Source organism: Dipteris shenzhenensis, chromosome 13 (genome assembly GCF_047967505.1).
Source record: "Dipteris shenzhenensis isolate YYH24624 ecotype China chromosome 13, Dip_SZ_1.0, whole genome shotgun sequence".
Lineage (NCBI taxonomy): Eukaryota > Viridiplantae > Streptophyta > Polypodiopsida > Gleicheniales > Dipteridaceae > Dipteris > Dipteris shenzhenensis.
In genome coordinates, this window is record NC_141608.1 from 10,841,963 (window position 1) to 10,864,767 (window position 22,805).

General features: G+C 45.0%; 1 protein-coding gene across 4 annotated transcripts in view; it reads left to right on the forward strand.

Annotated features, from left to right (window-relative positions):
* Nucleotides 1-22,805, forward strand: part of SS4 (starch synthase 4) — a 153,403-nt gene that overhangs the window by 74,271 nt on the left and 56,327 nt on the right. For all 4 annotated transcript variants that reach the window (XM_087383530.1, XM_087383531.1, XM_087383532.1 and 1 more), the window contains 3 exons: nucleotides 14,091-14,213; nucleotides 14,399-14,474; nucleotides 14,558-14,742. In XM_087383530.1, coding sequence (XP_087239656.1) covers nucleotides 14,091-14,213; nucleotides 14,399-14,474; nucleotides 14,558-14,742 — 384 coding nt within the window. The remainder of the gene's footprint in view (nucleotides 1-14,090; nucleotides 14,214-14,398; nucleotides 14,475-14,557; nucleotides 14,743-22,805) is intronic.

Consider the following 22,805-nt stretch of genomic DNA (forward strand, 5'->3'; position numbering starts at 1 on the left):
GAACTAAAGGGTAGTAATCTTCATCTACTCAATCATAAACCTAAAAAATAGCCACAATGCAAGCTTCAGTCAATTTAATCACAACACTTAGAAATAAACTTCAACAACAAGAATGGGGAGGCTAGAATGCCCCTGCTCAGCGAAAACAATACACAATGCACCCACTGGCCCCAAATGCATTGGCGCCCCTTTCGGTATTTATTTAATGCTTCTGAATGGAAATGCTTTACAACAAGGGTTCACCCCTGCACTGTTCCTCTCTGCAAATCCTCTATCTGTCTTCTGGGCATCTAATCCAAGTGTACCATTAGAATCGCAGTAGCAAGGCAATCTTAGGCATCCACTTCTGACATGCCCCAACTGAAAGGCATTCAGGCATCCAAACCACTAACAAACCGTGCTCAAAGCAGCCTCAAGCATTGTTTTTTCCACACGTTACCATACACATACATCATACGAGTACAGAAGTATGATTGGAGTATGGTTCAGCCCCTGCGGCTGAAACATATTTGATCCTAATTTTACCCCAAAAAAGTCAGAAAAATATAGATTGATCATTGTACACATTAAATTGACATAGAGGTATTAAACTTTCAGCTTGAAACTTGAAACTTGTATTAATTTTAAAGTCATCACTCATGAGTCGTGATTCATCTTTCATGAAAGACTCCAACCTCCAGAGACCGTAGCATCTGGATTCTAGATTTTGATACTTAGTGTCAAATGATGGAATCATAGATCATAGATCAATCATCAATACTACACCAAAACATCATGATCAAAGGAAGTAGGTACTAGTAACTTCACCAAAACATCATAAAGAAAAGGCTGCCACAGCTCGGAAATAAAACCTGAAATGCATGGCAATTCAGAACCGATGAGGCTAAAGCCTCAAGCTGCATTGTCATCGTCATCCTCTTGCTCATCCTCATTCTCATCATCATCTGCATCAATGCCCACACCCTCCTCCTCCTCCTCATTACATCTGCCTCGCCATGGGACTCCAAAAGACTAGAGCTGTTTGAAGCTGCAGCAACATCCATCCTTATTATAAGTGTAACAATAGGGGCTGCAATCTCTTCTCCCTCTGTATCCGCTTGCAAAGCGAGCAACCTATCATCATCCTTCTCCTTGTTGATCATTTCTAGGGTCACTTCTATCTTCTCAAATCCCCTTTCCTTGATTTTGGAGATGAGACGCAAATTAGTATGGATATATACTAATTTCTTGGTATTCTTTGGAAGCAGTCTATTCCTTCTTTAGTATGGATAAGAGAGAATGTGCTCGAATTCCTCTCACAAGGAGAAGCACATGTGCCTTGCGAGAGCACTCGAAGAGCTAACCGCTGCAAATTTGGTGTGTGAGTCCCAAATGTCTCCCACCACCCCTTGGTGCATTCTCTTTTCATCCTCCGCAATCGCACGAGCCAATGTGCCTGACATGGACTCGTAAATATCCAACTCATCACATAAGGTGCCCTGGCTGTCAACATCATACTTCGTGTACTGCTCTATGACATCCAGTCTGGATTTTTCTTTTCTCCAAATAGGATGGAGAACAAAAGCTGCCGTATGCAATGGAGAGTGCATCATATCCCACCTGTCAACACACAAGGCTCTAACATCAGCCAGCTTTGAGGAGTCAGTCCCATGAATAGTTGCTATCTCTCCACCATCCGATTAGTGAGCTTATATACGAGTCCCATGGTAGCCCCTTCCCTATCAGCTAGGCGAAGGATCTTCAAAATAGGCGCACAAAGCTTCACAATGAGTCTTGCATCCTGCCAAAATGAAGCACCCAATATAATAGAAGACACCTGTTGTGCTTTCATAGTGCGTGACACCTTCTTCCTGCAATACTCAGCACTGACAATCATGCGACGCAATCCATTGTATACCCTCTCATCCAACAAGTTTGCCAACATGATAAACATGTAAGCAAACCATGTTTGTGATGGTTTCACCAATTCCTTCTTGCTGAATTTTCTATACATTGCTAACACGGTGTGTTTCCGGGTAACAAATGTCACAATCATGTTAGCATGTACCAACATTGGCTTCACCCATGCAAGCTTTCCAATGTCCTCAAAGAGGAGGTCAAGGCAATGGTATGTGCATCTAGTATAGAAAATGTGAGGCCACTCTTCCTCCACCAATTCTCCTGCCTGTACACAGTTAGATGCATTGTCCACACACACCTGCACCCCATTTTCAGCCCCAACATCAAGAATGGCATCTTTCAGATGCTTCATTAGTTAGCTCCCTTGTGCACAAAACATTGTAGGATGGAGGCTTGAAGGTAGGCCCAACTTGGCCAATTGCACGAACCATCTCCAAAAAGTAAGGGCTCCTCACCCTCCAATGAGGAATATCCTCTGCAAAGGAAAAACGACGGAGAGCAATGTATGCATCCTTGCATGCCTGTGACTCCCATGCCTTGGCCAAGGCTCCCTTTGTTATCTTCTGTTTCTTTGTTTTGGCTCATATGCACTGGCAGATGCATTTTCGCTTGCAGTACCACTCATTGAGGCATCCCCCAAATCAGCCACATCTTCATCAAGCTGTTTTGCAACCGTTTTTAGAGTTGCCTTTGCTTGCAATCTTCGGCAAGCATCTTACACATTTTTGGGAGGAGCGGTACACTGCTTAATCCCCAAGCCCCCAAGCCCAAGAAAATGTGCCCTTATATGGGTCGGTCCTCCATCCCATGAATGAGGGTTGTATTTACATTTACAAGTGTACTGGCCCTTCCTCAAAGGCTTTAATGCCTCTACAAATTCCCATTCGGGTTCTTTTTGGTCTTCCCATTTGCAAATTGCAGGTAGTAGACCTACAACTTGCAAGCTGCAAATTTGCAAAAGAGGGCAAATAAGGCAAAGGAGCAATTTGCAAAAGAGGACTTGAAGCCATAGCTGCTGCAAAATGGGAAAAGAGAACAGCCATAGGCTGAGATAGCCATTACCTTGACGGCTTGACGTTTGGAGCTCCGAGCAGGTAGAGAGGTCAGCGTAGAGGCAGGGTGCAGCTCTACGGTGACCACTCACGTTTGGAGGCTGGAGCAGATAGAGGCTACACGCAGCACAAGGGCTAAGGACCGAGGTGAAGGGCTGATCTTGAGTCCTAAGCAATGAGGGGAAGTTAGGAACTGCGTGTTGAAGAAGAGGGCTAAGGGCTGCTTTATAGAGGCCCTATGGAGAGCACGGAAAGTTTATAGTACATTTTATTGACGATATCCTGATATTCAGTAAAAGTATTACTGAGCATCGTGAGCACTTAAGAGTAGTGTTCAGTACTTTGAGGAAAGCCAGTCTTTATGTAAAAAAAAAGAAAACTATACTGTGTATGGTTAGGCTTGAATATTTGGGATTCATAATTACTCCACAGGGGGTAGAAATGGATCCGAAGAAAGTGGCTGCGATACTAACTTGGCCAATCCCTTAGAGTCTGACCGCGTTGCGATCATTCTTGGGATTTGTCCAGTTTTATAGAAGGCATATCAAAGGATATTCCGGAATAGTATCGCCATTGACTGATCTGACCTCGGATAAAGTACCTTTTATTTGGGGACAGAATCAACAAGAAAGTTTTAACACCATAAAACAAGTTGTGGTCACAGGACTGGTGTTAAAAATAGTTGATCCTTAGAAACCGTTGTTCCTAGAAACCGATGCAAGTGGCATTGCGGTAGGAGCAGTTCTCCTTCAAGAGGGAAGGCCAGTAGCCTTTGAAAGCAAGAAGCTTTCTCCCTCTCAAAGGAATTGGCCAACTCATGAATTGGAGTTGTATGCTGTTATCCATGCTTTGAAAACATGGAGGCATTATCTGTATGGTTCAGAGTTTTATGTGGATGTGGATCATGATACTCTGAAACATTTTAGTAAACAGCCTGACTTGAGGGGCCGCCAAGCTAGGTGGGCAGAGCTCATGCAGGAGTTTAATTTAACGATTCGGTACCGAAGAGGAAAAGATAATAAGGTGGCTGATGCGTTGTCTCGCATTATGCACAACCTGAGTTTCACGGTGTTAGAGAGTGCTCTAATGACCGAGATTAGAGAAACTCAAAAGGTGGACGAGTTTGTCCAGAGCTTATGGCCTAAGGCTCATGTGTTAAAACCCGGGGAAAATGAAAAGGATGATCTGGCATCCAGAAAAGGCTAAACGTATGCAAGATATACCATAAGGGATGGTATGCTAGAAAGAAATGGCAAGGTCGTAGTACCTAGTCAGAATGATCTCAGGCAGAGAGTCATTCGACAGTGCCATGATAGCCCGTGTGCGGGACATCCAGGAGTCGAGAAGACATATGATCTCGTGAAGCGAGATTTCTTTTGGCCAAAGATGAAAAAGCATATTCATGAATATGTGACACGGTGTTTTTCATGTCAGGTAAGTAATGCCGAGCGGGTTCAGCCACCCGAACTTTTACAGCCCTTGGAAGTACCACTAAGTAAGTGGGAGAGCATTTCCATGGACTTTATTGTAGGGCTGTCTACGACACAAGGAGGGTATGATTCTATCCTTGTGGTGGTTGATCGTCTAACCAAGATGGCTCACTTCATTCCGACTAGAGAGTCTGTTAGTGCCCCGCAAGTGGCGGATTTGTTTATTAGACATATATTTCGTCTGCATGGATTGCCTAGATCCATAGTGTCAGATTTACCGGTCATTTTTGGACAGCGGTATTTGAGACACTAAGGACTGAGTTGGGAATGAGTAGTGGGGATCATCCTGAAACGGATGGTCAGACGGAGAGAGTCAACCAGACTTTAGAGGATATGCTGATTGAGGCAACATACGTGGGACAAGTGGTTGCCATTGTTTGAGTTTGCCTACAATGATAGAAAACATTCCTCTACCGGGTTCAGTCCGTTTGAGCTGAACTATGGTTATAGACCAGCAAATCCAACTATAGTTGGAGTACCTCAGAAAGTGCCTAGTGCCGCGAACTTTGTACTTCAGATGCAGGAGATGCTAGTACTTGCGAGAGCTAATATCCGCTAGGCTATGGATAGAGCCAAGGTGTATGCGGATGAAAACCGGTCTATAAGAGTATTTAAGGAAGGAGAAAAAGTTTTTCTCAGAGTTCCTTCGCACTCGAAGTCGTTGACTTGAGGAGAGTGTGCTAAGTTATCACCTCGATACTGTGGGCCGTGGTTAATTCTGAAAAGAATAGGCAAGGTAGCCTATAAATTAGAATTGCCACCGGGGTGTAAGGTGCATCCAGTGTTTCATGTTTCTCGTTTAAAGAAATTTTTGCATATTGGTGACTCACTAATCGAAGGTGTGGTTTTGTTTCAGGAGATACAGGATAATGCAAGACGCTAACCAACAAGAATCCTGGACCGAGGAACAATGCAAGTGCGCAATCGGAAGATCCCCACGGTGTTGGTTGCATGGCATGGTCTACCTCTATCGGAAGCTACCTGGGAATCTGTATACCAGTTACGGAGAGTGTTCCCAGATTTCATCATCGAGGACGCTGATGCTTGAAGAGGGAAGGAATGTTATGCTCTAGCCGAGATAGCATGACCTCGGAAAGATCGGTAGGCATTTTCTCTTAGATAACCGACTTCTGTAATATTTAATGTGCGTAAATAAAATGGTCAAGAGAAGTAACTGCCAAGGTCCTAGGTGAGGGTGAAATGGCATTGACTAGGTGGTTCTGAGTGCTAAGGCCTAGGTGCACCTAAATGTGCAAAAATGCCAAGGGGCAAATGGTTTAAATGTGCCCCAAGAGAGGGGTAAATGGTGCACTAAGTGAAAAGGGCTAAAATGATGACATGTGGCAAGGGGAACCATCTAGGGAGTTGTGGGTCTTGTGGATATGCATGAGGAGAAAGAAAAAGACGTATCTGTTGAAAAAATGTGATCCACGAGAGAAGGCTGGGAGGAGAAACTAGTGCCATCACTCGTGATAGAAATTACGAGATAAGTGAATCAGTTTAGGAATGTTACATACAGACTTGGCAAGAGAAAGAAGAGGGAGAGAGCCACGAGAAGAATGACGTCGAGCTCAAGGAGGATAGAACTGCTCTGATACCATGTTGGAAGAGAGCATGGAAGCAACATAAGATAGACACAATGAAAAGAAGTGCTCATAGAATGAAGAAGGGTGAGGTCCATATGTAGGCACCTCTACATGAGCCACCAAGCTCCACAATCATCTCCTCAATCAAGCTCCTAGAATCTCTCAATCATCGTATGTGGCATCTACCACCACCTAATAGTGCTTATGGGCACCTAACTATGCCTCTAGCACACACACATAGAACCCAAGGTGTGCCTGGGGCATACACCTTGAGATATCCCATCAGACCACTATTCTTTTGATCAGCTAGTTACTTTGCTTTTGTAGGAAGAGCAAAGTAGAGCTAATAGACAAGCCATTATTCCTGATCATGCATTTGCTTCACAGCAGACAGGAAGAGGCAAGGCTTCCAAGCCTATGGGCAAGCCAAAATCTGCGCATAGCAGCTGCGATTCCTCCCATGCATGTGAAAATACAGCAGATAAGTCAAAGAAGAAAAGATGCAACTATTGTCGCAAGTGTGGACATGACATTTCAGAATGCAGGAAGCGCATTGCTTCGGAGAAAAGGACAGTAGGATTGACAGTTAATGCCTCTCATGCTATTGAATCCCATGAGCCAGAAGATGCTTCACATGCACATGCTCTTTAGGATGATTGGGCATCGGCTGTCCATTGCTCATTTGATCCCTCCAAAGCTGATGCATTCTTTATTGCTAATGATGCTCAGTCCTGGTACTTTGATAGTGGTGCTTCAAAGCATGTCACATCTTGCAGACAGTTGTTTCATTCTTTAGCTGATGCACCTCGAGGGGGGGACTGTCACATGTGCTAATAATGCTTCATATGCTGTAAAAGGAATTGGAGATGTGCAGCTCACATCCATTTCAAGCCATCCTGTCACTCTGACAAATGTTTTTTTTGTGCCTGTTGAAGTCAACTTGATTTCAATTTCAGCAATTGCCACTTCAGGTTTCAGAGTTATTTTTGATGGCTACAGATGTCTAGTTTATGATCTTCGTGATGACAATGCCATAGTTCTCACTGGCACTTTGCAAAAAGGGTTTTATCACCCTGATCATCACTCAGCTGTTGAAGCATTGGCTATTTCAGATTCACAGCTTGCTGAAACTCATCTTTGGCATGAGAGAATGGGCCATCTTAATTATAGAGCTCTTGCAAAGCTACATTCACAGCAGATGGCAAATGATGTACCTCAAACTCACACAGTTTCCAAACATGTGTGTGAGGGTTGTCTTTTGGGTAAGATGCATCGATTTCCTTTTCAAAAGAATTGTCCAAAACTCTCACAAAGCAAATTGCAGCTAGTGCACAGTGATGTCTGTGGCCCAATGAGGACAAATGCCATTGGAGGGTACAAATATTTCATGACTCTCATTGATGATTTCACAAGATATTGCTGGGTATATCCTTTAAAAGCCAAATCTGAAGTTTTCTCATGCTTTGAGAGGTGGCTGAATATGGTTGAGAATGAATCAGGATGCAAGCTTGTCACCCTCAACACAGATAGGGGGGGAGAGTATATGTCAAAGGAGTTTGATGCATTTCTATCTTCACGGGGCATTATTCACTCATGCACTACTCCTTACACTCCTCAGCAGAATCCTTTTTCTGAAAGGAAAAACAGGTCCACAATGGACATGGCCAGATGCATGCTTAAGGCCAAGTCTTTGCCCAATAAATTTTGGCTTGATGCAGTAATGTGTGCCAACTATGTGCTGAATAGATCACCTACACGGGCATGGAAGACTGTTACACCTTATGAAGCATGGAAAGGCAAGAAGCCTTCACTTTCAAACATGAGAGTTTTTGGGTCTCTTGTATATGTTCATGTACCATCTTAGCTTGGTTACAGCCAGGAGAGCAGAGGGTATCTGTTATACCAACCAAATACTGGGAAGATTATTGTGAGTAGAGATGTAATCTTTGCTGAACATTCAGCTTCTCCTCTTGTGGACTGCAAAGCTAAGCCAGATGTTGACATGTTTGATGTCTTGAATCTGGGTTACCTCTGCCATCATCAGAAGAGGACTTTGACCAGCAACATGAGCCTGCTGCAGGCCCTCCACCAAGCAATAATCAGCCACTACCTCATGCTGATTTGCATGTTTCTCTTCCGGCACAAAATGATCCCACTATTCATGATGCAATCATTGAAGAAAGAGCTGTCAATAGACAGCAAAGGCAAGTTCCCAGATGGCTTCTTGATACATTGAGGGACAGCAAACAAGATCAGCCTTTTGCTGCCTGGACAAGATCAGGGAATAGACAGCATGGTCACTTTCTTGAGTTTGCACTCCTTGCTATAGCTTGCAGTGAAGAGCCTCTGTGCCATAAAGATGCTTTTGACAGCAAAGAGTGGATGGATGCAATGAGAGCTGAGTTACATTCCATTGCTAAAAATGACACATGGGAATTAGTAGATCTCCCTCCCGGCAAGCATGCCATTGGAACCCGGTGGGTCTACAAATTAAAAAGGAAATCTGATGGCAGCATAGATCGATACAAAGCTCGTCTTGTTGCAAAAGGGTATGCCCAACAACAAGACACTGACTTTGAGGAGAGATTTTCTCCCACATCCAGGATTACTACCATTAGATGTGTCATTGCCATTGCAGCCCATCATCATTGGCAAGTGCACCAACTTGACATCAAGACTGCTTTTCTTCATGGGGATCTGCAGGAAGAAGTATATGTGACACAACCTTATGGCTTTGAGGTTCTTAATTCTGAAAATAAGGTATGCCGGCTTAGAAAAGCCCTTTATGGTTTGAAGCATGCACCCAGGGCATGGTATGCCAAAATTCATGCACACTTACTATCCCTTGTTTTTCATAATAGTCCCATAGAACCCACTCTTTATGTTCGCGGGAGTGGAGCTGATTTTTTAGTGCTGATTTTATATGTGGATGATATGCTCATCACGGGCCCAGATACTCAGCAAATTGCAGCTTTCAAGGCTGATTTGCAGCAGGTTTTTGAAATGTCAGACATGGGACAGCTCCACTATTATTTGGGCATTCAGTTTGCTCATGTTGAGGGGGGTATCATGATGTCTCAGTCCAAGTATATTGGACAGCTCCTTGATTGTTTTCAGTTTGAGGATTGCAAGCCAATCTCTACTCCAGTGGACCCTGGCTTCAAATTCTCAGCTCATGATGGGAGCCCACTATGTGATATCACTCTTTATCAGCAGGCTGTTGGATGCCTTATTTATTTATGTCATACCAGACTTGACTTACAGTATGCAGTATCTCAGCTCCGCAGATTCATGCACATGCCCAGTTAACAGCATTGGCAGGCAGTGAAGAGAGTCTTCAGATATCTCAGAGGCACTCAAGATTTAGCCCTTTTCTAAGGTGATCAGGGTTCGCTTACCATGCATGGTTACACGGATAGTGACTGGGAAGGATGTTTCGACACCAGAGTGTCACATACTGGCAATTGTTTTTTGCTTGGCAATTCATGTATCTCTTGGCTCAGCAAGAAGCAACCAACAGCTGCCACATGTAGCTGTGAGGCTGAGTATAGGGTAGCTTTGACCGCTACAGTAGAGTGCGTTTGGCTTCGACAGTTACGTATAGATCTTGGTATTCGCCAGACATTTTCCACTATTGTCTACACTGACAGCCAGAGTGCTTTGGCCATGCACGTAACCCAGTGTTTCATGGCGTACCAAGCATATTGAAGTTCACTATCATTATGTTCGGGAGCGGTTGTCAGCAGGAGACATAGAGTTGTCCTATCTTCCCACAGAGGACAACATAGCATATATGTTTACAAAGGTACTTCCTCGTCCCAAGTTCGAAGTGTTCTGACAGGATTTACACTTGGTTCCCTTTGTTACATGATCTGACGTTCCTTGTACATTCATAGGTGGCTATATCCTTTTGGATGAACATGTGCCACCATGACCAGAAAATACCAGGTATTCCGAGACGTTTCCAGAATACTTCAGCCCATCCCATGGAGGGGGGTTTATAGGCCATCTCCTGGTGGTTCTAGTGATGCCGTTTAGGCCATGGTATGTGCCTTGTAGGCATAAATATAGGCACTTGTAGTGTTAGTGCCTTTTAGGCCACATAGGACACTTAGTCCTATGTGACACCTAGGACACTTAGTCCTAGGTCTAGGTGCTTGTACCTTGTACTCCTTGTTTTTCCATTATCCTAGTTTGACATGACGGCTAATCCATCGACTCTTTTGCAACCTGCACTCTCTCTTTTCAATCGATCCTACAAGCTCCAAGGGGATGTGGGCCCGGACTTCCTCCCTGGTTGCCAGCACCCACAGGATCTCCTCCTTTTGCTCAAAGAGATGTGGATAGGAGAAGGTAGTCATCTCTAGGATGTCTTGGATCCGAGACTGATTCGGAGTGCATCTAACCTTTCTCATCTCTGAATCCTTGTAATGGGATCCTTTTTCTTGGGACCCATGATCTAGAAAAACTATTGTGTCATCATATCTGCTTGCTATGCTGACCTTGCTATGGGGGAGTGATATACACCGGATTTCCATTGATTGTAGGTCAATTATGGCACTCTTGTATTTGTCTGCTAGCCGCTGAGGGGATGACTCGTGCTCCTGAGTCTCTTGATAGAGGCTAGATCTCTTTTGAGTGTTTTCTCTTTCTCCCTAAGGGTCTCAGACGCGTGCTCCAATGCGAGAGAATGGAACTCTATGGTCCTTTGGATGGCATCGGCGATCCAACTAGTGCACCCATCGTGTGGGGGGTTGTGCGATGGTCTATTAGACCTCCTCCTCTTGCAACAACACATTTGGAATCCTAATTGCTTTTTGGAGGAGCCCCTGCCATGACTATTCCAAAATGGGAGAGTGGACCAACAGCATCGTGCTAGGCAGAATGACGATGTATTCCCCCCCTATGCATGGCCTAGGCACTGAAATGAGACTATCTACTCCGAAAAGGAGAAATTGACTCATATGAATTGTCCTTGTGCTAAGGATCTTAGCCCCTGATAGTGAAGAGAAGGTGCTCCGCTCCCACATGACCTGCTATGAGGAAGACATGGCAGCGAAGGAAGCCCCCCTGATCTTGTCCTTCGTGACCTCTAGATTGTTGAAGCTGCCTCTAACAATCAGGAATCTGTCTGGAAGACTCTTTATGAGCTAGCTTCAAAGAGGTGCTCTCTATGTAGTATGGACATCAGATTGAGATGCAAACACCCCATTGTTGGGGATTAGATATGTGGGCCCCTTCTTGGAAGAAGGTGTCTCCATCTGTAGGTATCTACGGCTGAAGACATGTGCTTCTGAAGCATGTGCTCTCTGAGTTCTTATCATAAAATCAGGTGCTATAGTCACTAACATGCCCAATTGTGGAAACTGTGCATGTTCCAACACACTAGTATCCAACTTATGGAGTCAATGGGGGGTGGTGAACAAGGCCTTTTGATGATTAAAGCTTGAATGGCCACTTCTAAGTGAGTGGACTTTCTTGGAGGCTTAGAGAGGGGTTAGTCTAGATCTATGAAGTTTAGGGCATTACGCGCTCTAGACTCACCTAGAGGGCCCAAGAGATTGGATTGCACATTGGTTTAGGGGGTCAATACATCACCTGATTGAGCTTCTTACTCCACTCTAAATGGATCAGTGCCACTACACATCACGAAAGAGTTTGGGACTCCTAGCTTGAGTGCACATTGGTTCAGAGGCCAATGCGTCACGTGCTTGATCTATCACTTCTGTCCAAAAACGAGCTATACACTGTTATTGCAGCAGCACTCAAGTGCAAGAGAGAGTACAAATGAAGTGATGGAACATAACTTGAAGGCTAATCCTAAAACCCTACCCTAGTCAACCCATAGGGCAAAATAAAGTTGTAAGAGTTGGCTTTATCAAAATGAACTAATAGTGCTAGCACACTAACTAGTACTAGCCCACAAGGCCATACCAATGTCCAACCTATCATTAACCACGTTTGTCTCTAGAGAAAGCAATTTGGAAGGTGGCACGATGACCATGTGCTAGCCACAGATCCCAACCTGTTGATTGGAGCCACCCCTTCAACATTTCAATCATCTTGACTTTCAGCATAAGGTGATAGAGAACTAGGGTCCATTGCTTCTCACTGTAATTGCAAAGGTGAAGCTTGAAGAGGGTGGGTGGAGCTATCCATGGTAGGGTCATAATTGAGATCTAGAGGGCGAGAGGTTTGAGAATTCCAGGTGCGTCAACTCTCATGGGAACGACTAGCTTGGATGGGGTTCGTATCCTAGAAGCTAAAAGAGAGGACTTGCGTCTAGAATGTGCAAGATCTAGGATCTCGAGTGGGGGAGCGAAGGGAGGACGATGGGGTGGCAAAGGGGCTTGAGCCTAGAAGGGGAGATTTGGGGGGAGGGCGGGGGGGGGGGGGGGGGGCGGATGATGAGGCCTAGAAGGTGGACGAGTGAGAAAAGTGACAATAGTTGGCGGTGAGGGTATGGGGGACGATGGGAGGGGTGAAAGGATAAAGAGGCGAGCCCATCCAGAGGCCCGGAGTGGGGGGTGGTAAGGGGAGTCAGAGTGTCAAGTATCTTGATTTGTGTCCTATGGCACCATCTCTAGTGGAAGATAAAACAACTGCCTCACCCCAAGCGTTTGGTTTCCCCAGAGAGGAGGAGCTTCGACTGCAGTCCCTGTGGGAAGGTCTTTGCTAAGGTCCCATCCTTGCTTGCTACCTTTGATGGGTCCATCTTCTTTGTTTGTCGATTTTCTTGCCCTCCACTCTAGTGCAAACCCCCCTGATGGGGCAACTCATGGGGTTTTGTTTGTGGCATCTAATGGGGGTGGGGGGACTTGATACCCCTACTTGACGGTTTGGGGAGACTTGGGGGCGAGGGGAAGGGCTGCTTGTGAAACATGGGCAAGCCTTGGCTAGGTGGCCCATCTGGATCCAATGAAGGCATTGCACTAGTGATACTTCTGCTCGACCATAGTCTCTAGCTGGCCAGGTTTCCCATTTGTATGCAATGAAGGCAGTGCCTCGGTGACACTCTGACGAGGGTCTCTAGCTAGCTAGGTGGCCCATTTTCATGTAGTGAAGGTATTGCCTTGGTGACACCTCCGATCAAAGTCTCCAGAAGAGTATCTCCTCTGGTAGAGTGTCTAGGCCATCCACGATCAGCCACATCTTTGGGACTCCATTGTCTGATAATACCGAATTTTTGTGGTCAAGGTCTACAGAATAGGTGGAAACAAGCCCTGATAGAGGATAATTTAGATCTGTACTCCTTGGGGGGCATTGGGAAGCGGAACACAACGAGACACCTTGGTACATGATGTCATCTCCATGCCATCCATTGTGAAACCATGGTACCAAGGGATGACGAGAACCAGATTGGGTCCAAGGTAACTAGTGCCTAATTGGAGTTCAGGGAGCTAAGCTAGAGAAGAAAGACCTAAGCTAGAGAAGAAAGACCATTCTCCGTTGATGCTGGTGGTAGTATAGAACGCATTGGTGTGTGGGGGCTAGGCCAGCAATGCTCCTTGCCACTGCTTGATCCTAAACAGAAAGTATAGCCTTTTGCACCTGTTGTTTGCTCTTTGGGGAAAGGGAAATCTGGATGGCTGAGGGTGTCGAGAGTGCTGCCACAGACCAAGTGTTCACCTCTTGAATCCAAGACCCTTTGTCAAACAAAGATTGTCGCTTGCTAGCTCGAAGAGAGGAGGAGGGCAAAGGAGGGATGAAGTGGTGACCTCTGGAATGCAGACCCTTTGTCAAACAAAGATCGTTGCTTGCCAGCTTGTAAAGAAGAGGCAGGCAAAGGAAAGGGATGAAGAGGAGGATGGAAAACGTGGATAGCAGGGATGCCATAGCATGTAGCTTGTACTATGTATGATAAAGCCCATGGTTATCATGCTAAGTTTAGGAAGAAATACAGACTTTTACTGACTTATGTATCACTCAAAGTGGGATTTGTTTCTTGTTGCAATCTCACACTTTTTATAGATTGCTCAGTCCCTTATGTTTCATAAGGTGTAGGGCCACACTGTCTGGGAAGATTACCTTGTTCATCCAGATTTGTGTCTTATGCATGGAAGGTTGGTGGCCTAGGAGATGTTGTTACTGGTCTTGGCAAAGCATTACAAAGGAAGGGCCATCTTATCGAGGTTATTCTCCCCAAATACGACTGTATGGATTACAGCAGAATCAACAACCTTAAGGTGTGGGCATTCTCTGTAGTTGTTTCTGTTTCCACACCCACCCCGCGCCCCCCCCCCCCCCCTTCTTCCCCTTCCCCTTCTCCCCCCTTGCGTGACATCTGAGGCACTCAGATATTTATTTCTATTTTGTTATGTGTGACTTTCAATAATCGGAGGCTGAAGTGGAACTTTCCTACCTGAAACAGATGTTGAATATAGATTTACGGTCATACTTTGATGGGCATACATTCAAAAACAAAATTTGGCTTGGGACTGTTGAAGGTAACTTGCTATATGTGAATTTTTATGTATGAGAGCCTGCCAGAGGTACTTGTCTTTATTGACCTGCGATTGCGCTCATCCAGGGTTGCCTGTTTATTTCATCGAACCGCACCACCCTGCAAAGTTTTTCTGGAGAGGGCAGGTGTATGGGGAGAACGATGACTTCAGAAGGTTCACATACTTCTGCCGTGCAGCTCTTGAGTTTGTCTTACAGGTCAACAAGAGGCCGAACATCATTCACTGCCACGATTGGCACACAGCAGCAGTTGTATGTAAACGCACCCAACCAACCCCAACGAAACCCCCCCCTTCTCTTCCCCTTTCTCTCTTTTTCTCTCTCTCATGTCTGTACAGAAGTGGTATGCTTTTTTAGAGGGGAGAGTTGAACAGCTAAACCTCACTTGTCGTGAAGTTTCTGCTTGGATGATATTGTGAAAGACTCACATTTGTATTTGTTTGTCAACCATACCATGATACCGAGTTTCTTCTTTTATTGTCTTCTCTTTCTGTTTGTCTTTGATACAAGAAAATCCTGAGCTAAAAGGTTTTGTTTTACTATAAGTGCAATTCACAAGAAAGAATTGAAAAAGGTCAACCTTTTGTGGCACCTGAGAGTATCGTCTCTTCAAGGAATCGAGAAGATACAATGTTCAATCGGTTGAATGAATGCTCTAGTTAAGGAAGAATGAGAACAAGAGGATCCCTAGTAGCTACATGTGTCATGTTGTCCTTTATTCTGTGATTCTTATGAAGTGTGTAGACTGGGCATGTAGAGGGTTTTGATCTACTTTTTGAAGCACAAGATACTTATTGAGGTGGTGTCAGAGGTCACAAGTGACATTGAAACTGCTTTGTTTGAGTGGTAGCAGGGACTGCGTTTACCTTTTTTGAAGCAACATGAAATTTGACTCAAAGTTGTAAAATGATTCTATGGAGATTGTTCACACGGCACATGATAATGTATCAAGATTGCTTTGCCTAGGCATTACAGTGATAATTAACTGTTAGTCTGCAGATTCCAAGGGCTAGGACAATTCATTATCTGTAAGCTTTTTGCCAGAGGAAAGCAACTGTGGAGGCTTCAGATGGCTCGTGTTTCATCTTCTTTAATGTCACTGCTTACCTGGCTGCCTCATATATTGTTGATTGTTTGGCTTGACAAATTCTAACGCACTTCACCTTTTCAATAAATAATCTTCTTGGGCTGGGTCAATCACTTCTGGAATGAATACAGGTAATTGCATTGCTTGTAGGATTGAGCTGTTAGAGAAGCTGACACACACACAGGCAAGACAAGCAGGCATGCAAACTAACATCCATTGTAAACCTGACAAATCCTGACAAATCCATTGAACAGTCGAAGCCTGGTACCAAAAAGATTAATAATTGAAGTGCATATACATCTCTCATGCACAAAGGCGGTGAACCTCCATGACGATCTGCTCCCAAGCCTTGGGTGAAATCGGGTGTGCCTGAGGCTACAAGTATGGGGTAGGGCATGAGTGGGGGCTGAGTGATGGAAGTTAGGGACATATGGGGAGGTGGTAGCACGCGCAGCAGGGGAGGGTGGGTGATCCACAATAGGCGCAAATGTCCATATCGTGGACACACACAATAAGTAGAACCGCCTCTATGTGCACTCCCCTCGAAACCCTGAAGGTCTATGAGACTGAAGAAAACAAGATACATCGGAGACAAGGGGTCACTTTGAACATAGCCCAACAGGTTCAAAGATCGAGGAGACCACGCCCTCCCCTATCACCACAATGTGAGACAGCCCAACAGATGCAAATCCCGAGACATTTTCGCCCCTGACAAACGAGCCACCACGGTGCCGGGCTTCGGTTTCTGAGTTCCAGCTGTCAACCTACATCAGCTAGTTTCTGATATATATCTAGTTTTTCTCGAGCTATTGAACTCTGTACATCAGCCTAGCACTTAGCAAGGGCCCTAGAGTGCCCCATTGAGGCTTGTATGAGTTTTTCCTTTCTAGTACACTTTGTACTTTGTCCCATAGGCCCGCAAGGCCTCTCATGGACGTTAATACATTTTTCTTTCTTTCTCTCTCTCTCTCAATAAACTTTAATAAACTTTCTTTCTTTCTTTCTTTCTTTCTCTCTCTCTCTCAATCAATCGACTGGATATGTTTTATGCAATCCCACTTTGCGCTCTAATGTAATAGCTACCTTTGGTCCATAGATCATTTTTGGTCTTCTATGGATGCCTTGATAGGACGGTCCTCAATGGAGTGTGCTTTAGTCGCTCTCCGTGCCACAGGTGGTCTCTGTGTCCCCCTTTCAGTGATCCAGACTGCTCGCATATCAGCTAGCTCCTCCTCCTCCACCCCGCTGTGTCCTGGAGCTGACTCAAATGCATAGAAGCCTATGAAGTGTCGTTGTGCCCTATTAGCCTCTATATCTGACCTCCTGTTGCTCTTTAATCTATTGTAGTAGAGCTGAAGGGGAGCCCGAAGATGAACGAGGCTGTGATTATAAGAAACCTGTGATCACCCTCAGTTGCTAAGGTCATGGAAGAGGATAGGGCCAACCACGGTAGTCTACTTAATCTGGAGGTACAGGAGCTATAATCTTTGACTGAGTAAAAGTATGTGATGACCGGAAATGCCGCATTAAGGTGTAGTGGAGATGCACTGAACTCAGCTAGAACAATGTTAGGTGGGGTCGATGGCTTGCTGTAGGTCATTTGTGACAGCAACAGAACCTGGAGCCGCTCTACCTGAGCCCAATCTACGGACCGAGGAAAGAGACTTGGTCGAGGGAGAAATGGGAGTGGAAGCAATGTCACTGTAGTCGAGCAAGTTTAGCATACGCCCTGCTCAGTCCAGCTTGCATCACCGATTGCATCGTGAACATTGGACCAAAGAAAAGAACACCCAAGTATGTGTATGTTGAAACGACTTCCACTGGTGACCCATCTAGCATGATCGTGCTCTACTGGTATTGGCGGATCCCTTGTGTGCTCTCCTATGTGCTTGTATGAGCTGATCTCTGTGTCTCTGGACCTCAAGAAGGAAAATAGCCACCCGCTGCTAACTTGGATGTGTGAAGAACTCTCTGAGTGGGCCAAAACTAGTACTAGAAAGTAGTGATGCCGTCCATAGATCTCATAGTATACAGGGCATTGAAAGCATAGGGATCCTTTATCTCAGTCTCTTATATATCACATAACTGTAGATCCGTCTCTTGGGTGGGATGCCCTTTTCTGGTCTTGTCTCAATCCGTAGCCTGTGTGAAGATGCCTAAAACTGACCCATGGATATCCTCACTGCATGTGGGAGATGAATCTAGGTGTGGCCTGGTGGTTCATTGAACCCTTCTCTGGGATCTGCAACTCAGTGTTGGAAGCTGAGTTTCACCGAAAGCTCAATAGGTGCTAGCCAGGTCCTGAAGGTGTAGAGCGCAAGAGATCCTCTTTGATGACATGGTTCACCTCCTGACAGGTGAGTGGAATGGATGGAGCCTCAGGGCTATACTGAAACGGTGGCAATGTGTCCATCTGTAGCTCCAGGCCTGTGGACCATCTGCGTGTCGGAGCACACAAGGCTCCTCTCTTGAAGTACATCTGCCACAGATGAAATGCCTTTGAAGGAGAGAAAATATGAACGTCGGGGTTCTTGGATGGCCAAAGGTGGATGGAATACCTTAGACCAAAAGAGATTCTCTTCCCTCAAAGAGTTGCCCGAGAGAGAGTCCCTGCCTTTCCATTCCAAGTGGGAAAGAATGTGTTTCCAATCAAGAAGCAGAGAAGAGACAAAAGGGCATCCTCTGATCTTGCCTTGGATAGAGCCAAATAAAAATTCCCACTGAGTAGGCTGCCAATTCCCAAAAGCAGATGTATGAAGATGTAATAAGAGAGAGCGAATCATAAAAGCCCAAGGCTGATCTCCTTGTAGAAACTGCATCATGATTTTCCCCCTATGAGCAAGTAAATGCATTTGAATATTTAGAATGTTCAGACCCCCGTGCATCTTTGGAGAACAGAGACGATGCATGGAGAGTAATCTGAGACTTTTCTTGCCATGTTTTGAACGCCAGAAAATTTCCATGATAGCTGACATAAATGAAACCAAATCTGCCTTAGTGAACATAGTAAGAGGCAGATAAAATTGTATGTACGCTATCAAAATGGATTGTGTAATTCGCAGACGAACATGTAATGGCCAAGTTGCAAGCTTCCAATATTCAAGTTTTGCCCTCAACTTTACTAGCACCCAATCAGTTTGTTGTGAACGGGTGAGTCCCCAGCCTAAAGGATAACCAAGATGTCGAATGAATTGAGAAGCAGGGACAATTTCCCCAGGCCACAAAAGGTTGTGCCAGTCCTGTGCATGTAAAGGCAACAATTTTGATTTTTGAAAATTTACCCGAAGGCCAGCAGCCAAACCATATGTAGAAAGAGCATGCATGATCATGGACAGATCAGCCCGATTATTTTTTGGAGTAAAGAATGAATCATCAGCATATGCTTGAGCAATCATGCTGCGACTGCCAAGGATCTCCAAACCGTGCAGCTGGTCAGTGTCCAAGAGGTGATCCAGATATTGAAGCAGTGGATGAGTGGCTATGGCAAAAAGTAAAGCACTCAATGGACATCCTTGTCTGACAGAGCAAGCAAGAGTCCATGATGGAGAAATATCGCCTGAAAGTATGCAGGCAGCTTCACTATCTTGATATAGCCAAATAATGAGTTGCTGCATTTTTGTGCCAAAACCCAAAGCCTGCATAGTCGATGAAATAAAATCCCACTGAACTGTATCAAAAGCTTTGGCAATATCAACTTGCAATAACAAAACATCCTGCTGTGTGTATTTGGCATATTCAATTCCAATGTAGGCATTAGCAATGTTATCGGTGATATGCCTACGCGGGACAAAGCCATATTGCGCAGGATGCAACCCATCATGTAAAAAGCCCTTTAGCCGAGCAACAATCATTTTGGTAGTGACTTTGTAAATTACGGGCATAAGAGTGATAGGTCTCCAGTCTGCCAAAGACTCACAAATTTGTTTTTTAGGAAGGAGTTTAACAAGACCTCTCTTCCATGTGTCTGGCATTTTCTGATGTTGCCATGCAGCATTCACCATAGATAGTAATGGATGCTTCAAAATAGGCCAGTTAGCTAGAAAAAACTCGACTGTCAAGCCATCCCATCCAGGGGATTTCCATCTGCCGCATGATTTGATGGCATCTGACAGTTCCCTCTCAGTAAAAGGTTCCTCCAATTCCAAAGCTTGAGTAGGGGAAATGATTGGAGAAACATTTTGCAACAGTAAATTTCGTGCAAGCAAAACCTGTTGCGAGGGAGGAGCTAAAGAGCCAAATTGCTGAGAGAAGTGATGCACACAAACAGAGGCAAGCTGTGACCGTGAAGTAGTCCATGATCCATCAGGCATTAGCACTCTGCAAATTTCTGTTTGGATTCTCCTCTGATGCAAACTCTTGAAAAATTCTTTGGAAGAGCAACCTTTATCTGTGAAGGCTCTTTGTCTTGCTCTAGTCTCCCATTTTGCCAGTTTCCTGTGATCATTTAGTTTAAGACAATGTCTGGCCTGACATAATGTGGTTTGCTCATGCATGGACAACGAACGATGATGACTGAGTTCAGTGAGGTCTTGACAAGTAGACTTGGCCTGAGCAATGGTTTCCCTCAGAGTCTTCATGTAAGACTTGCCATAAGCTCTAATCACCATTTGCATTTTAGAAATAAAAGAAGCCCAGGCATCATCAACATGAAGATGGTTGTTAGATGAAAGACAATGAGCTACTTCAGTAACCATTGCCTTGAATTCAGCATGTTGCAAATAACTGTTGTTGATGATTAGATGTCGCCTTTGTGGCAATCTATCATCTGGCATCTTATGAAAAGATAACCGCAGCCATAGTGGTGCATGGTCTGAATGCACAAAGGCATAGTCAATCCACATTTTGCATGCGAAATCCCCATTTTGTTGTGGAGCAACACTATACCAACGATCCAGTCGTGCCTTATAAGCGGAAAGAGCATTATGCTGAAAAGTGTAGCCCGGTGACAGAGGCTGCAATTCCTTCCAGAGGTCAACTAGATCCAAATGCAAAAGTAGTTGAGACCAGGCATGCCTTTCAGGAGATAACATATGATCGTGGCTGGAAGTGTTGTCTCCCTGTTGTGGAGCATTATTGAAATCCCCACATATGTAGGCATGAGATCTCCACGGGTATTGTTGCATAGCATCCCAAATTACAGTTCTGTCTCGAGATGACTGAGGTGCATAAACTGAAGCAAATTCAAACACCTCTCCTCTTATAATGCATTGGAGAACAAGCCATCTGCCTTTGTTGTCATTTAATGCAATGACTGGTTGAAGCTCATGTTTGATCAGAAGGACAACCCCTGAGAAAGAGTGCTCCCCAGCATAGAAAATGTCATACCCACAGTAGTGTCCTGTCTTGCCTGCATAAATATGCTGGTTGTGCTCTTGTAATGCCACTATGTCAGGCTGAAATCTGTTGATGTACAGCCACACAGATTTCCATTTCCTACTGTCACATATGCCCTGGACATTAAGTGTAAAAGAGGTGATGTGAGCAGTCATATATACAGATATTTATAGTAATGTAACAACTATGTACAGCAGCAAAATGTATGAGGTCAGCCTTGCATTTCTATCTCAGGGTCGAGGCCTCGCCCCTGAGAAGTAGTCGCCTCAGAAGTGGACAGCAAAGCAGCAACCTCTTCTTCAGGGAAGAGTGTTCTGCTGGCTGTTACTGCAGCCCATGTAATTCCAATTCCTGTGTTGATCTCTGGGGTGTTTCCGCTAGAAGAGGCACCATTCCAAGTGCGGGGGGGTGGAATTCTTCGAGCAGAAATAACCTTTCTTGGGCTCTGCCAGCCATCAGTTGAAGGTTGCTTTCCTTTGGGCAAGGATTGAGTAGCAGGAGATGAGTGTAAAGTAAAATTCGCATTGGTAGCTACTGAATCTTTGCCTTTATCCTGACTCCCAGAATGCTGTTTACTGCTTTTATTTTTGTTGGCAACTGGAGTAGGAGCATCTTTAATGGGCATGTGGACTGGCAATGTGACAGGATGCATTTTATGTTGGTTCAGTGGACACTGTGAAGCCATGTGTCCAAACTTTTTGCATTCAAAACAGGCCCCTGCAAATAAACCCCATTTGAGTTTATAAAATGCACTCCCCATGTTCACATTATTCACCGTGACTGAGTAAGAGTCCGGTGTGGGATTATCAGTATCCCAGAGAATGCAAAATCTGTTTGAATTACCATTTGGCCGTGGTGGGCAGACCACTTTACCTAAAGAGGCTGCAATTTTAGGCAAAAGTGAGGCCATGCATTGGGGAAAATCAACAACTTCAACCCAGACTGGGCATCTGTGTCGGATTAAAGCCTGAAAGTCCCTTGTGGGAGACCACGGCAAGACATGCACCATTTGCTGCCCAAAAAAGAGAGGTGAATGTTCCAAAAGCATTTGTCTGTGGATCTCGTCCACCATGATAACCTCGAAAAAGCCCCTGGCTGCATAATGTACTTTACAAACAAAAGAGCCAGCCAATGTGCGTGTCAGCCAGTTGCCTATTTCTGCAGCAGGTGGCATCCGGCCTGGAAAAAATAAAATGACTGCATTCTTGGCATACTCTCTGACTGGATCCACAATTTCATCGACCTCAACCATGAGGCCAACTGAAGGAACCGAGACTTTCCACTCTTTTCTCGTATCTGCAAATCCTTCATGCATTACATCATATACTAGTTGAGCCTCAATCGTGTCATGCCTCGGGTCATACTGACCCTCAACCTGCTTTTGTTTCTTGCAGGGAGCCGAACGCTCCTTTTGAAATGTTTTTTCATATGAATACTCTGCCATGACTCGGTAGGAAAAGGAGCTCGAGGATGAAGTACCTGTATAAGGGTGGTAAAAGCCAAAAAAACCAGTCCCAAAGAAAGATCAGAGGAAGCCCGCAAGAGAGAAGAGGAAGTGTAGAACTGGTAAGGAAAGAGCAAAAGGATAGGTAGGAGTTGGCTGAAAAACCAGGTAGGGAAGACTCCGGTTGAAAGCCCCAAAAGTATACAAAAGCTGAACTTGTACGGAAAGGTACAGAATGTACGGACACCGTACGGTGACCGTACAGACGTACGGAAGAGGGTTGGTGCCTGGTTACGGGTGAGAGACGAGATGCTGATGGAAGATGAAACGAAACGAACTGAAACGAAACAAACTGGAGATGCAGATATCGACGCACACACACGAGGACTGGAGCGAAATCACGCAGGATGCGTAGGCAGAAACTCGGGGAAGTACCGTACTGACGTACGG